The sequence below is a fragment of the Plasmodium malariae genome (genome assembly GCF_900090045.1).
Source record: "Plasmodium malariae genome assembly, chromosome: 3".
Taxonomy (NCBI): domain Eukaryota; phylum Apicomplexa; class Aconoidasida; order Haemosporida; family Plasmodiidae; genus Plasmodium; species Plasmodium malariae.
In genome coordinates this window covers 1,307,519-1,322,795 of record NC_041777.1, presented here as the reverse complement: position 1 = coordinate 1,322,795, position 15,277 = coordinate 1,307,519, and the positions used below count along the sequence as shown (strand labels likewise).

The 15,277-nt window shown below is 18.5% G+C and overlaps 2 protein-coding genes and 2 pseudogenes across 2 annotated transcripts, besides 2 other annotated features; 1 reads left to right on the top strand and 3 right to left on the bottom strand.

Moving 5' to 3' along the window:
* The first annotated feature begins 1,017 nt into the window (after window positions 1-1,017).
* Window positions 1,018-1,999, top strand: PmUG01_03036000 (annotated as a pseudogene).
* Window positions 1,018-1,999: a sequence feature (PIR protein, pseudogene).
* Window positions 2,000-4,714: 2,715 nt separating this feature from the next.
* PmUG01_03035900 (fam-m protein) lies at window positions 4,715-5,596 on the bottom strand (the record flags this gene model as incomplete). The annotated part of the gene is made up of 2 exons (XM_029003095.1): window positions 4,715-5,383; window positions 5,510-5,596. 2 exons carry the CDS (start codon window positions 5,594-5,596, stop codon window positions 4,715-4,717), a joined length of 756 nt encoding a protein of 251 aa, XP_028859563.1.
* A 2,513-nt stretch (window positions 5,597-8,109) lies between these two features.
* On the bottom strand, window positions 8,110-9,128 carry PmUG01_03035800 (annotated as a pseudogene).
* Window positions 8,110-9,128: a sequence feature (fam-l protein).
* Window positions 9,129-13,059: 3,931 nt separating this feature from the next.
* On the bottom strand, window positions 13,060-13,908 carry PmUG01_03035700 (Plasmodium exported protein, unknown function; the record flags this gene model as incomplete). Its single annotated transcript, XM_029003094.1, has 2 exons — window positions 13,060-13,701; window positions 13,822-13,908. The coding sequence occupies 2 exons, from the start codon at window positions 13,906-13,908 to the stop codon at window positions 13,060-13,062; spliced, it is 729 nt and encodes a 242-aa protein (XP_028859562.1).
* Between the last annotated feature and the right edge of the window lie 1,369 nt (window positions 13,909-15,277).

Here is a 15,277-nt window from a genome sequence, read left to right as displayed (position 1 = left end):
ATTATGCCATGCTGCAATATTATAAAGAAGTAAAATTTTAACTTCTACTTGTAATAGATTGGGTAGAATTAACAAATTATTTTAATATTATACGATAGAATCGATTCATGGAATATTAGGCTTATAATTAAAACAATTTTTTTGAGGATGTATATTTTCAATTTAACAAATAAACGCCCATTTTCATATACTTTACTTTTTCTTAGTTAAATTTCCTTTTCATTTAATTAAATTTTAATTTTAGTAATATTCGTGAAGTTCAGTTTCTTGAACAATATATATCATTAAAACTTATAGTAAATATTAATGAAAATATTAAAAAAGTTATTATCTTAACCAAAGAAAAAATATAATAAAATAAAAGATAAAATTATATAGCTTATAAATTGTTAATATTTATCTATTTATAATATTTTAAAAGTCCAAAAATGATTCATAAATAGATATTGCAGTACAATAGGATATTTGTACGAGAATATACTAAAAATAATTTATTTTTTTGTATAATATATCATCACAATTATGTAAGTCTCATATGAATAAGAAAATAGATAAGAGTATTTTTCTCGATAACATTTTTTATTTACAATAAAATAACTGTGTTTTTGAAATTATTATATTATTAATTAATAGCTTTTATTTTATAAATTACTAACTTTGCTACCTTCTTTAAATATTAATAAAAAGTAAAGAGGAAATTTTCCTAAATATATATATTTTTTATTTTTACGTATGAAAAAAAGGAATACATCGCATAAAAATATATTATACATATTTTCCCATTTATATAAATATGAATATGATATCAATTTAACATTTGCAATCAAGTTCACGTATACTTATATACAATACCATCTGTAAGTACAGGAGAAAACGTAACAATTATTTTTATATTATAATTATTATATATATTGTGGTATCCTAGGTTTCGTTGTTCTACACATGATATATAATTCTATTTAATGAAAATATGATTATGTGTAATTATATATTTTTATTATATTTGTACATTTTTAGGAGAATAAAGTGACATTATATCTTAAATATAAACAGTAATTCAATGATACTGCTATATTAGATACTCAGAATAATGGTCGGGGGAAGTGCTGTTAAAACCCTGGGCGGAAATATGTGCAATTTAGAGATAATTTTGTTGATCCATGTCAAGAGATTGGTATATATCTAATTGAAATAAAGGAGAAATATAAAACGGATAGCCTAAAACGTTGTAAATATTTATATTACAAAATAAACCCAGAAGCTAAATATAACAATCATTTTTAATCGTTTGAGTGATATAAAAAGTCTTCGTCCCAAACAGAAAATATATGCATACGAGAAATAAAATAAATTCCTAAAGAAATATTAAGTAAGCTTGAACAACTATATGGTCATTATGATGATTTTCACAATTATGATGGTAACACAGATATATCTAGTGGTAGCCCTTGTAATAAAATTGATGAATGCTACAATCTTTATATTCAATATTACAAGGAATGTCAAAGAAATTATAACGACACTTTTCGTGAAAAGTTAATCAGTTTAAAGGAAGCATATGATACTAAAATGCACAAGATAACTCCTTGTTCGGGATTACCAAGAATTTTACCACCTACAGAAATGGTTTATGTATTTGTTCCCAGAATAACAACAATTATTGCATTACTAGCAACAATGACTTTACATTTTTTATATAAGGTAAATAAAATATATACATAAAAGCTTGAATATTTTATAACAAATAATACTATTAATTTTACTAAATAATTAAAAGCCTCCCAAAGTTATATTTTTAAGTATATATATATATATATATATATCTTTCATACGGTTTACAACAGTGAAATCATGGTTACATAGTAATTCAGAAAGGAAAAAAATCATTGAACTTGATGAAGTTATAAAAGAAATAACACACTCGTTACAAAACACACAAGAACGTGTAAATATAAATTATGAAGGAAGTTTTTATAATATAGGATACCATTCTCAAGGAAACATTTGATGTATAAATTTCACTTTATATTACGTACATTATAACTTCAAATACTCAGCGATATAAAAGTCATATATAAGGAAGAACGTAATATTAAATGAAATAAATTAAAAATGAAAAAATAAATATATGTTTATAAAAATAAAAAATATAATGATATAAAAATTATACGAAGAAAAGTTTAACATAAATTTAGGACTATTTTGATATTCAATAGTACAAAAATACACTTATAAATATGATTTTCTTTGAAATGCAAAACAAATAATTATGAAAATTAAATATGTAACGCAAGATTATGAAGTTATTATGGTTCCTAATTATTAAAAAAGAAAAATAAAAGAAAGAAAAAAGCATTAAACACAACGCTAGTATTATTATTATATAAAGAAAAAAAGAATAAACTTAACATAAAATAAATATTCTCAAAAAAAAATATATATTTTTTTTTTATTATAATATTATTTTAAATTGTTTTTACTATTTTCTCCCTTGTAATTAAGTAGAATGTAGAATGTAAAATTTAACCTAATATAAAACAATTTTAATATTATTGTTTTCATGTGAAAATTATTTTATGTGGTATTTTCATAAAGATATGTATACATGATGATAGTCGAGAAAAAGTATACTGTTTCTAGATTTTATATAGGAATAGTTCTATCTATTAATTATTTTTAAATACTCCTTTATTAAGCACTATTATTAATTATTTTTTTCTTCTTCAATACAGTTTTATACTCATAACATTCATTAGGGGGAAACACATGAATATATGATAACTAAATAACATTTACAAATATACTATATAATTATAAAATGTTCACTGATGTTAATTATATGAACAACGAATAGTATTTATGTTTTTATATTTCATTTTTATTTGCTTTATATAAAAGGAATTTTAAGACAAATATTCCAACAAATGTAATAGCAAGAAGCATAATAATATTTAAAAGATCAAAAATATTGAAAGATAATAATTTTCTTCAAATTCTCATAGAGATCCACCTTTATAGTCACCATGGAATATATTATATACACATTTATACGCATATGCTATTTTAGATATGGGGGCTCAACTTTTTTATCATGTAAAAATTTCAGATAGTTTTCTAATTTATGAAATGGAAATTTCAGAATATACACACATTTTAATTATTACACATTAATAAGTAGGATCTTGGAATATAGTGTAAATCCAAATTTTAGCCAATAATTTAGATATAAAATTTCTCGGATTATACTTAATATCATGTTCAATATAATAAAACAAAAAACATATATTTTTTAATTAATCAACATTATTGAAACATTGATATATTCTAGCAAAAATAATAAATTCAAATATTTTTATAAAGAGATACTCAATTATATTTTTCATGACAATTTCGTTACAGTAATTATAAGTTTAGTAGCAACAAAAGTACTAAGAATATTATTTATTTCTCTAATAATTTTGTTGACACTATTCAGTTTGTTTTATTTTTCTAAGCTATACTTTTAATTTTACCTTATTATACAAACATTGTAAAGTTCATAGTATGGAACATAATGAAAAAAGTTATAAAGTAACATTTGGTTACAAATTAATTTATGCAATATCAAAATGAAATCTTTTTAACAGAATTAATCTGTAAAAATTTATTTACCTACTTCACCTACAAATTAAACATATTTTTAATAAATTATTTTCAGTAATATAAAAATAATTTCAAAATTAAAAATATGTGTTTTCTTCTATATTTTAAGAATATATAATTTAAAAAAAAAAATTTTTTTATAGACTAAAAAAATATTTTCAAAATTCAAGTTGAATTACATTTAACTTTTTTAATTTTTATATATATATAAAAATAAATATATTTTATAATTTCTTAAAATTTTTAAGTTTTTATTTTTCTAATTAAACAAAAATAAATTGTATATTTAATAATATATATAAGCTTACAAAATAGGGTAAAAAAATAATAGGTGTAAAATTAGAATATTAACTATATTTCCTAAACTTAAATCTGTGAATAAAATATATATTATTTTATTATATAATTACAGTTACTTGTTTACAATGGAAAATAAAAAAAACATGTCACTAAAAAGCTTTAATTAAATACATTTTATAGTATATTTGTAATAAAAATATTTCATGTAATATGTATTATGTTTTTTGAGTAAATATGTATATCAATGTAACATAGTACATATTCTTATTTTCATTAAATATAGAAAATATATGTTTATTTATAATATAAAATTTATTATATATTTTTTTTATTACATAAACAATTAATCATACTAGTCTTGAAGAACATAAAACATATAACAGAAATATTTTTTATTTAAATATAAATTCTAATACAGTATCAATAAAATTATATTAATTTTAATATTATAAATTCATTTAATTTACACATATATTTCATATAATAATCTATTTATGTACAAAAATATATATACCAAGCAAAAATATTTATTTGTTCGAAAACAATAATTTATAATATTAATTGAAAAACTTTAAAGCATTCAGATTCACAAAAATATCAACAACAAAATTTATCACTATTCTATATAAAAATGATCACTTATACACGAATGAATCTACAAAATTATAGCAATTCTAGGTAAATTTATTAAAAATATATTTTATATATATTACAGATATAATTTCACATTAACAAATTCATCATACGAAAATACATACTCCTATTATTTATTTTACTCAGTTAACAATTTTATTTTGTTATATTTTTCATTGTTTCTTAGAATCTTAGGAATCGTTATTATAAGTATGATTGATACTATAATAATAAGTACGCAGAAAGATATTAGATAAATATATTTTTCTAAAACTGGATTTACAGAATCTACTATAAAGAACATAACAAAACTAAAAGGCATTGTATTTGAAAGATTATCTAACAATCTATAGCCTTTTAATATAGGTAATCCTATTCCCAACAATAAGAAAATAATAAATATAGAAAATCCAAATCCATAATTCCTAAGTTTAATTTTTTTTAAAGCTATATCACCAACTCTCTTGCTTTGTTCTAAAAAATCATCATAATCCTTTTTTTTAATCAATTTTTTTTCAAAATGGAAATGTTTTCCATCAAATATACCATTATTATAATCTATAACTTCTGTATAGTATTGTTCCTTATTTAATAAACATCTATTTAATTGTTTGTTTTTTCCTTTCGGTCCTTTTCTATTATTAGATATATCTTTTCCTTTATTAACTCCATTTTTTCGAAAATTTTCTTTTAAATATACATTATTCGAATACTTATCTTGTTTACAATTTGCAAGTGATCGATGATTTCTTCTATCTAAATTTCCACTTACCTTACATATTTCATCCATAAATTTACTAAATACCCACTAAAGGAACAACATAAATATTTTTTATTTGTATGGTTAAATAATTTCATCATAAAAAACAGTATTAATAAATATAGAACACTACTAATATAAATAATGTAAATATCCATATATATATATTCATACCATATCATTATGAAGACAATATATTGAAGTTAAAAGTAGAAATAAGTAAATTATAATAAACATGATAAACTTAATTTTCTGTTTCATTATATAAATATTTAGTATTCTAATATATTCAGTAAAAATAAAATTAATAATAATATAACGTACATATTATAATAAATGGTACTATATTTATTTTAAAAATTTCTTCTAATATTTGCTAAGTAAAAAATTAATATAATGTATATAACTATTAATAATTTCAAAATATTAACTAAGAAAAATAAATACAAAAATATATTACAAAATTTTGATCGTAATATTATTTACTCAAAATTAACTTTCATTGCAAAAACATAATATGAATATAATTATAAATAAAAAAATATATTATTTAATTATTTAACATAGTACATTAATGAAATAATATTCTATATAAATTCGTTTGAAAATAAAACCGAAAAAAATATACATATTATGTCATGTATTTTCTTAATGTTCAATTTATATGGAATATAGAACGTAGAGAATATATATAATGTACTATTCAGTATATTAAAGCAGTATGTAAAAATTATACGGATATTATACTACTAATAATTCTAAACGAATAAAACTTATACTGTAGAAGTTCTTTTATTTTTCTTAAAAATATTTATTATTATAATATAATAATAGTAATAAGAGGTCAACGGATTATTATTTTATATCTTGTACATCTAAGCAGAAAATGTAGGAAATTTCTAAGCACAAACAATCTTTCGAATACTCTCATATATAAAAATAAATTGAATATACTTCCTACTACATAATCTACTAATTAATGTAAATTTTAATATAAATAAAAACACATTTTTTACTATTGTATAAAAATATTGGAGTTTAGTTCGTAATATTATTACTATACTAAAAAACTTTATGTGAATGTACTTTATATTTTTTATTTTTTTTTAAGTATATATTTTTAGTAAAAATATTAATATATTTCCAGAAAAAAAAAATACATTGTCACAGTAGAATTATTTCAGATATCTATGCATATATGTATTGTTTACATAGAATAAAATGTTTTAACTAATCGTGGCAATATTTTTTATTAAAAAATAAACAAAAAATATAACAATAAATGTATTCCTTGTATTAAAATTTTTATTAGCATTATTTTTAATATTCTCATATACAAATGTATACATATGATGATCTAATTTTACGTAGGCTTTAAGCATTCTTTTAAAAAAAAATATGTATGGGTTTTTACTTTGAACAAACAGTAGTTTTTAATATGTATGTAAACTTCTTAACTATATCATATGTTAATAGTACTGTATAGCTTTTACTTCAATATATAGAATATTTGCTATAAAAATAAAATGAATCTATAATTGTCAAAGTTAACTATACATGTTCGCATAAATATGTAAAACAATATTAACTTTAACTACATATATAGATAAGTATAAACAGTAACTCAAATATAAAAAATTTATTTATACATATATATATATTTACTGAAAATAGTACTTTTTTTTCCATTAAACTTAAGGAACATTTAGATTTTTATAGATATGTAGCATATATATAGATGTTTATTGTTATGAAAATACAAAGAATAATTAAAGAAAAAATTTAAACATAATATATATTAAAATAGTATTATGTATAGTTCATTAATTTAATACATTAAGGATGTAAGAAATAAAAAAACTATATAATATATTTATTTATAAATTTTCAATATAATTTATATTTAATTAATTTTAAACAATTGTAATAACAACATATTTAAAAGCAATAATAAAAGTTAAATGTTTTTAACTCTTTAGTTAATGGTGAATATTTATAAAAACAAAGGAATTAAACAGATATATATAAACTATATATTATAAATATTCTATTTTTTTATGTTTATAATTTCACTTTTAAAACTTACAAAACTAAATATTTAATAAAAAATCTTTTAAATAAATGTATTCTATAACATGTATATCACTAAGCATATTTAAAAAAATATATATGTCTCATTTTTAAGTATAATATATATATATATATATATATATATATATATATATATATATATATATCAGTGTAATATAATAAGTTAATTTCTCTTTATAAAATACAAAAAAAAACATATTTATAATCAACTTATAGTAAACCTATATTTTTTAAATTTTGAAAACATATTGTCATTTTAGAACACAAAGAAGTATAAAACTATAAAGCTGTATTCTTTATATTTATATATAAATAAGTAAATAATATTAATAAAATTATACATACTGTCCTACTGTTAATTAATTATAATGTAAAAATATTTTTTTACAAAGAAAACCATTAGAATACAAAATTATATGTATTAAGGCATAATATTCAATTAATCTGAAATAATACTTTGAAATACAAATCCAAAAACATTAAAACTTTAATATTCACAAAAAAACTAAGATCATAAACTTTTACTGTTGTGTATCAAAAAAATGCTATGTACATATAGGTATATTTAAAACATTTTAAGCAATTATTCGTATTTGTATTAAGTATATTTTAATATATATTCCATTAATTAGTTAATGTTCAAGATATTCTTGTAGAAAAAAAGGTACTTTTTAGTATGTAATTTACCTTTTTTTGAATTTAATTTTTTCATATTTTTTAACTTTTTTATTGTAATAAAAAATTCCTGATATAAGAGTAATACTAAATAAAACGAAAGGTACGAAATATATTAGAATACGAAAAAAGTTTCCTAATATACACATATCACTAACGCTTCCTGCTGCATCACACCAGCCACATACAACTTCCCCCGTTCCAGATGCACTATGTTTCAGAATATCTCCCAAATTTTCCAATACTCTTACAATAGGTGACCATGGACCATTATTTTCTGTTAAACTTTTTAAATATTTCTTGTCCAAACCTAAATGATACAATAGGCTACCTTTTCCTGCAAATCCCAGTGATATTTCTACTATAAATATTATTAATAAAAACAAGAAGATTAATAAAGGTAAAACAATTCGCAATCCGTATTTTTTACATATTATTTTTGTGTAAACCTTATTACTAATTGTCCTGTTATTTTGAAGAAAACTCGTATAATCAAGTTCCTTGAATATTTTTTTTTCGAAATGGGAATATTTTTTTGTTTTAAATATAGAAGATTTATTTTTCATTCCTGATTTATGACCTGCAATATTTGATGCATATTTTTTCGATTGCTTCTTTTTTTCATAATCATCATTCTCATTATGAGATATATCTTTTTTTTCAGGAACTCCATTAATTCGAATTTCATTTTTTAAACATAAAAATCTTGAATTCTTATTATGTTTGTATTTTTCCAATAAATGATAATTACTTGCATGTAATTTTCTATAGTAATTGTCCCCCCCTCTAAAGATTTCTTAAGAGTACTCTAAAAAATAAAAAAATGTAAATATTGGTTATATAATAGAATAAAATATCTAAAGGGGAAAAAACAGAATTAATAAAAATAGATCACAAAATATGTGAATAACATAAATATCATTAAATAATGTTATTATACCACATAAGTGTAAAAATGGTATGTCCAACATAAAAGGATGAATGTTGTAATTCTTATAAATAATAGAGTCTTAATATTTTGTTTCATTTTTATTCGTATTTAAACCTGTAATTTACTTAGCAAAAATATAACAATAATATAATATTCCTTTAATGATAGAGGACACTATTATTACTTATTTTATTTAGTATAATTTATTGTTTTTCCATAAGAAAATATTAGAATTATAAAAGTAATTTTTATTTATGATGACACAAAGAAAAATAATTTTAAATATATACTACAAAATTTTTATCTTAATGTTAATTATAAAAAAATAACTTTAATTAAAACAATGTAGGATGAACTCAATAATAAATATTAAAAACATGCGAATTATTTATTTAATTTAGAATATTAAATAAATATATTTTATATTATTTCTCTTCAAAATAAAATAAAAATATATATATATATGATTTCTTAATATTTCGAAGTATTGAGTATATGTATAATATAGAATATAGAGAAAATAGATAACGCATAGATATACATATTAATAGAGATATTGTGTATAACAGCAAATTTTGTTATTAATTATTCTAACTTTATAAAAGTTACAATTTAAAAAATCTGGTTATTCTTAAAAAAGTATTAATAATTATAAAAATATAATGAAAATGTTAATAAATGAAACTATATAATTAAAACTTTTTATTTTATTTTATTGATATTATTGACATTATTTACTAGGTAAACATAATTATTCTTTTAATATTCACTATATACATTATCTAATTTATAACATATCTTTTAATATAATAAAAAAGTATATACTTCAAATGTATATGATTCCTGATATTTTATAAATGTAATATAGTTTATGAAGACTATAGCACTTAATTAGATAAAATGTTTACAGTTACTTCTAAATGCAAACATTTTAAAATTATAAAATTTTTTTTTTTTTTTTTTTTTTTATCTTAATATATATATTTAGATAAATTATAATATAAAATTATAAATATAAAAAGCATAGAGTAACCAATACATTAAATGTATTAAAATAAAAATAAAATTGATAGAACAATACACATATTTAATATAGTATATAGTAAAAGTTAATATAAAGTTTTGTTATCTCCGTATTTTATCATCGATGTTAAAGTAATACTTATAAAATATTTTGAACTATAAATTTTTCTTTATATAAAAAGTAAAATAAAAATGTTCTTTAAGCTTTTCACGCAATACAAAGCTTCAATAATTCTAACCTTGACAATTCTATGTTAATAAATCATTCGTTAAAAGGGAATCACATTATCATTTACTTATAATTTCATAAATTAACTAAAAAAAAATGTAATTATTAAAAAAATAAATTATTTCAATATATGAGTAAACTTATATTAACCGTAGTTTTATACATTAAATTAAAGGATCATATAATTATTATAATGCAAATCTATGCGAAATATTTACAAATATAATTTACTAATATACAGTGTATATATATTAATGGTGAATATTTAACCATCTCAATATCACATTTTTATGAATAAAAAAAAATATGATATATGTATATGTTTAGTCAAGGTACTGAACTATTTCCAAACAATTAATTGCAACACTAATAAAATATAGAAATATATTAACTATTAAAAATATTTGATATATATTTGTTTACTTTTCTTTATAAATATGTCTATGCATATTATGTAGATTGTATAATAAAAAATTTATAAGTATACAACATTTAATTTTTCTTAAACACAATTTCAATAATAATAAAACAAAATTTCATTAAATATATCAAGATTATTAGATATTATTACAATATATTAATTATAACCATCATTTGAATTTATATTATATTAGTTCAGTGGCTTATATATTCTTAAGACTTATAACAGTATATAAATAATAACTAAAATACATAATTAAATAAATAATAATAATGCATTTGAACATCTTTCCTCAAAATAAAATAAGCGCCTTAGTATTTTTTCTCTACTTTATAACAAATATCCTAATGGAACAAGAAATAAAAAAAGTGATAAAAATGCTTTAAATGTATTCCTTTATGGCAAATACAAGTGCAATACTTATAAATTCTTAATATTTTAAACTTTTATTTTTGGGGTATTTCAATGCATTTCTTATGAATATATATAAGACTGAAAAACAGATATAATAGTTTTTTAAAAATGAATATATCTATCACAAAAAATTCCTTACGTGAAACCGATGTCCATTTCTAAACAATTTTTGACTGCAAAACATAAATTATCTTTATCCTTAGATTAAAATATTCCCTCCTATCCTGATTTAACATTTTACTTTTCATCCTCCTAATCATCATATCCATGTTCAAATAACATATCATTAATTCTATATTAGTTTTTCCCTTCCTATTTTATGATAATAATATAACAGTTCTTGAGTATACTATTCCTTATTTATAATTCTAATTAACTAAAAACTTATTAAAGTTGCATTACAACGAAAAAAAACATTTTTATTATTTATAATATAATAAATACACTTATTCAAATGAAATTACCCCATAAGTTCATATATAATTTTATATAACAAGAAGCAGCAAAAAATATAAAGCAAATATTCTTCTATGTTCTTGTAATACATTAGTGAAACAAGATCGTATACATATAAAATGGATAAGCCTAATTACTTTAAATAAAATCAAACATTTCAATTTTTAATTTATGTGTTAACTCATGTATTTCGTAGTATATATTGAACTAACTAAAATGTTTACAGTATATTGATATGGTATTAACAAAATGGTAAATTTATTTTCGTTGATATTTTATTTTTTAAAAATGGATTATACTGTATTAGTAAAAAACTAATATAAAACATAAATAATAAAATAAATTTTTAAAATAAATTTGCTTATATTTCTAATAAAACTATTACAAGGAAATAAACAGCACAATAAATCTATGTAATACTTATTGTTTTAATAAATATCCAGTAGATATTTATATATATCAATAGTATAACAGAATAATTCTAAATTTTAGTTATCCATACTTTACAGAAAAATAATAAAATAAAATACTTTTTACTTCATGCATAATTATTATATTTTATAAATACAATAAAAAGTATTTTATATGGTGAGAGCAGAAATATATGTATATATTTTTAATATAGTTATTAAATATTTTGTCAGTTTCCTAATAATAAGATATGTTATTTGCAAATGCTACACATTTAAATACTATTTTGCAATTGAAAAATAAACATAATTGAATAGTATACTATATTATTAACAGGATGCCAAAAAAAAAAAATAAAAAGAGGCATTTTTTTTTATAACACAAAATATAATTTGTCATGTACCATATTATGTAATATAATAAATTTCATTTTTTTGTTTCTTTTAATTTTATTAGATTATTTTATTAGGTGAATTTATAATTTAAATAAAATTAATTTCACCATAGTAATATTCATGTAACATATAGCCAATTTCTAAAGAGAATTTAATTAAAACTTAAATAAATATAATATTGGAACTATATTCATTAACTTCGTATATTCATATAAAAAACAAGACACATTTATTCTTCATTTAAAAGAGATAAGTATTTTGCTAATTACTTCAACAAATAATCATTAAGATTAAAAGAAGTTAAAAAATAATAAGAAGAACTAATTATAGATAAAATATATGTTATCACAAAACTTCAATATAATTATACGACTTCTCTTATATATTAATTTTAGTGCCATCTATATATTTTCCATAAAAAATTAGTTAAATACAAAAACAATAATTTGAAACCATAATTCTATGTTAGATTCTGTAAATAATTTAAAATATCAAGAAAAAACATTAAAACATTCATGTTTGCAAATAAAACTAAAAGCACATATTTTTTAGATTGCAGATCAAAAAAGTTAATATGATACAAGTAGATTCTTAAAAACTATATAACTACAGGTATATTTCTTTATTCGATATATTAATTAAAACTCATAGTGTTTGTTAGTAATAATTGAGTGATCTTTATAATAAGGGGAACATAGTATTATTCAACTTATTTTTTATAAGTGCAAACTTATCATATTTTACAATTTTTCTATAAATATAAATAATGGCTGCCATAACTATAAATGTAAATATAACAAATCCTATACTAAAAGGATATTCTTTTAATGCTTCCACAATAGCATTTTTATAAATACAGTTTAAAAATACTATAACATTTACTATTATTATAATTGGTACAAAAAAAATAGATATGCCATAAAACAAAGCTTCCTTTAATTCTATCTTATTTCTTAAAAACTTGAAATCTTCTTTCGTAAAATCTCTAACATTATTTTTAAAATATATTTTGTCAAACGTCCTTTTTTGAAAATATGGATCTGCTACTTTGTATACAGAAAATTTACTTTTCCTATGTTGTTTTTCTCCTACTGCATTACTTAAGGAACATCCATTTGGATGTTTACATCTTTCTTTTGTTATTTTTGCATTATTAGGTGGATACAATTTTTCAAACTCTTCAATAGTTGGTATATCTCCTTTTATCCACACAATATTCGAACCCTTCTTTTGTTCATATTCTTCTAGAAATCGACAAGTTCTTGTATATAATGTTTTATAAATATTGTCATTTTTATCCAAAGAATTATTAAATAAATTCTAATGAAAATAAATATTTATTATTTAAAAAAAAAATATAAATTTATATTAACAAAACGTATTAATATAGAACTCTAAAAATATGAATGATACAATTATCCTTAAATATTATAATCATACCACATCACTGTTTATATGATATATCCAGGTTAAAATAATAAAGATAGCAATTTCAACGTAAAAAAATGACTTACAATTTTGTTTCATTATATAAATTTTTAATATTGTAGTATATTAAGAAAAAAATTTGAAATATATAACAATTTTTTAATGACATATGATCCTATATTTATTTAAAACATTTTCTTTATGTTTTTCTTCTAAAAAACATAATTAATTGTATCTAACTATAATGCTTTTTGCAACAATAAAAAGGAAAAATAACTTTAAAAATATATCTTTAAATATTTATTTTAATATTACAAAATTCCTCAATTAAAATTATATAATTTCCTTTTATATTAATATTTATTCAAAATATATAATTTAATTAATTAATAGTATTACAATTAAATAACGTTTCTATTAATCCTTATAAAAAAAAATAAAACAAAATATACGATTGCTTAATTATTCGAATTAATGAATTCACATACAACATGGTATGCAAAAAACATATGAAAAATATTCTATTAAGAAAATAATTACTAATTTTAATAATATACTCAATAATAATTTTCATATTATAAACGTTCTATTTTAAAAAAACTGTCATTACTAAAAATAAAAAATTATTATAAAATGTAATTTGCAAAAAAAATAAATGAAAGAAATTATATTTTATACATTTTTTTGTGCTTTATTTGTTGTAAAATTTGTGTAACCTTATTGTTTGTTATATATATAAAATATCAAATTTATTATATAGTACCTAAAATAATTAAAAAATATATATAAAGACAAATAAAAATAGATTTTTACTTTTTTAATTATAATTTTTATGTTTAGTTTATACCATTATTTTTAAATGAAAATTTTTATATTTCATTTAATTATTTTTTAATTTTTTTTTAAATATATATATATTTAGACGTAATATTAATATAAAATAAAAAAATTTAAGAAAAAAATTTTTCCAAAAATATTATATAAAATTACTAAAATTTTAAATTATTTTTAATTATATATGTTTTGAAATAATTATGATATACTATGCATAATATGTACATGAAAAATTAAAAATAATAAAAATATAATTTGGAAAAATATATGATTTGTTATTTTTTTTTGCTAACAATATTAGCAAAAATGTATTATTATTTTTCCATATTTTTATACATGAAATATAAAATTCTTTTTAAAATTTATTAAAAATATTATTGCATCTAATAATTTATGAAACATGTAATTCTAATACTAACTGTTTTGTAAAGATCATTTTTGATGTTTACCTTTAAAATAATACGCATAACCACAAAAAACAAATGGTTGGGATTTAATTAAATATGGAAAAACTTTATATGATAAAATTAAATGTAATAAATACAATATTTTCTTAAAGTGTAATTTAAATTATCACTTACAATAATAAAAATGTAATGGAAAATAATTGTTAAAAATATACGATTCTGCACTT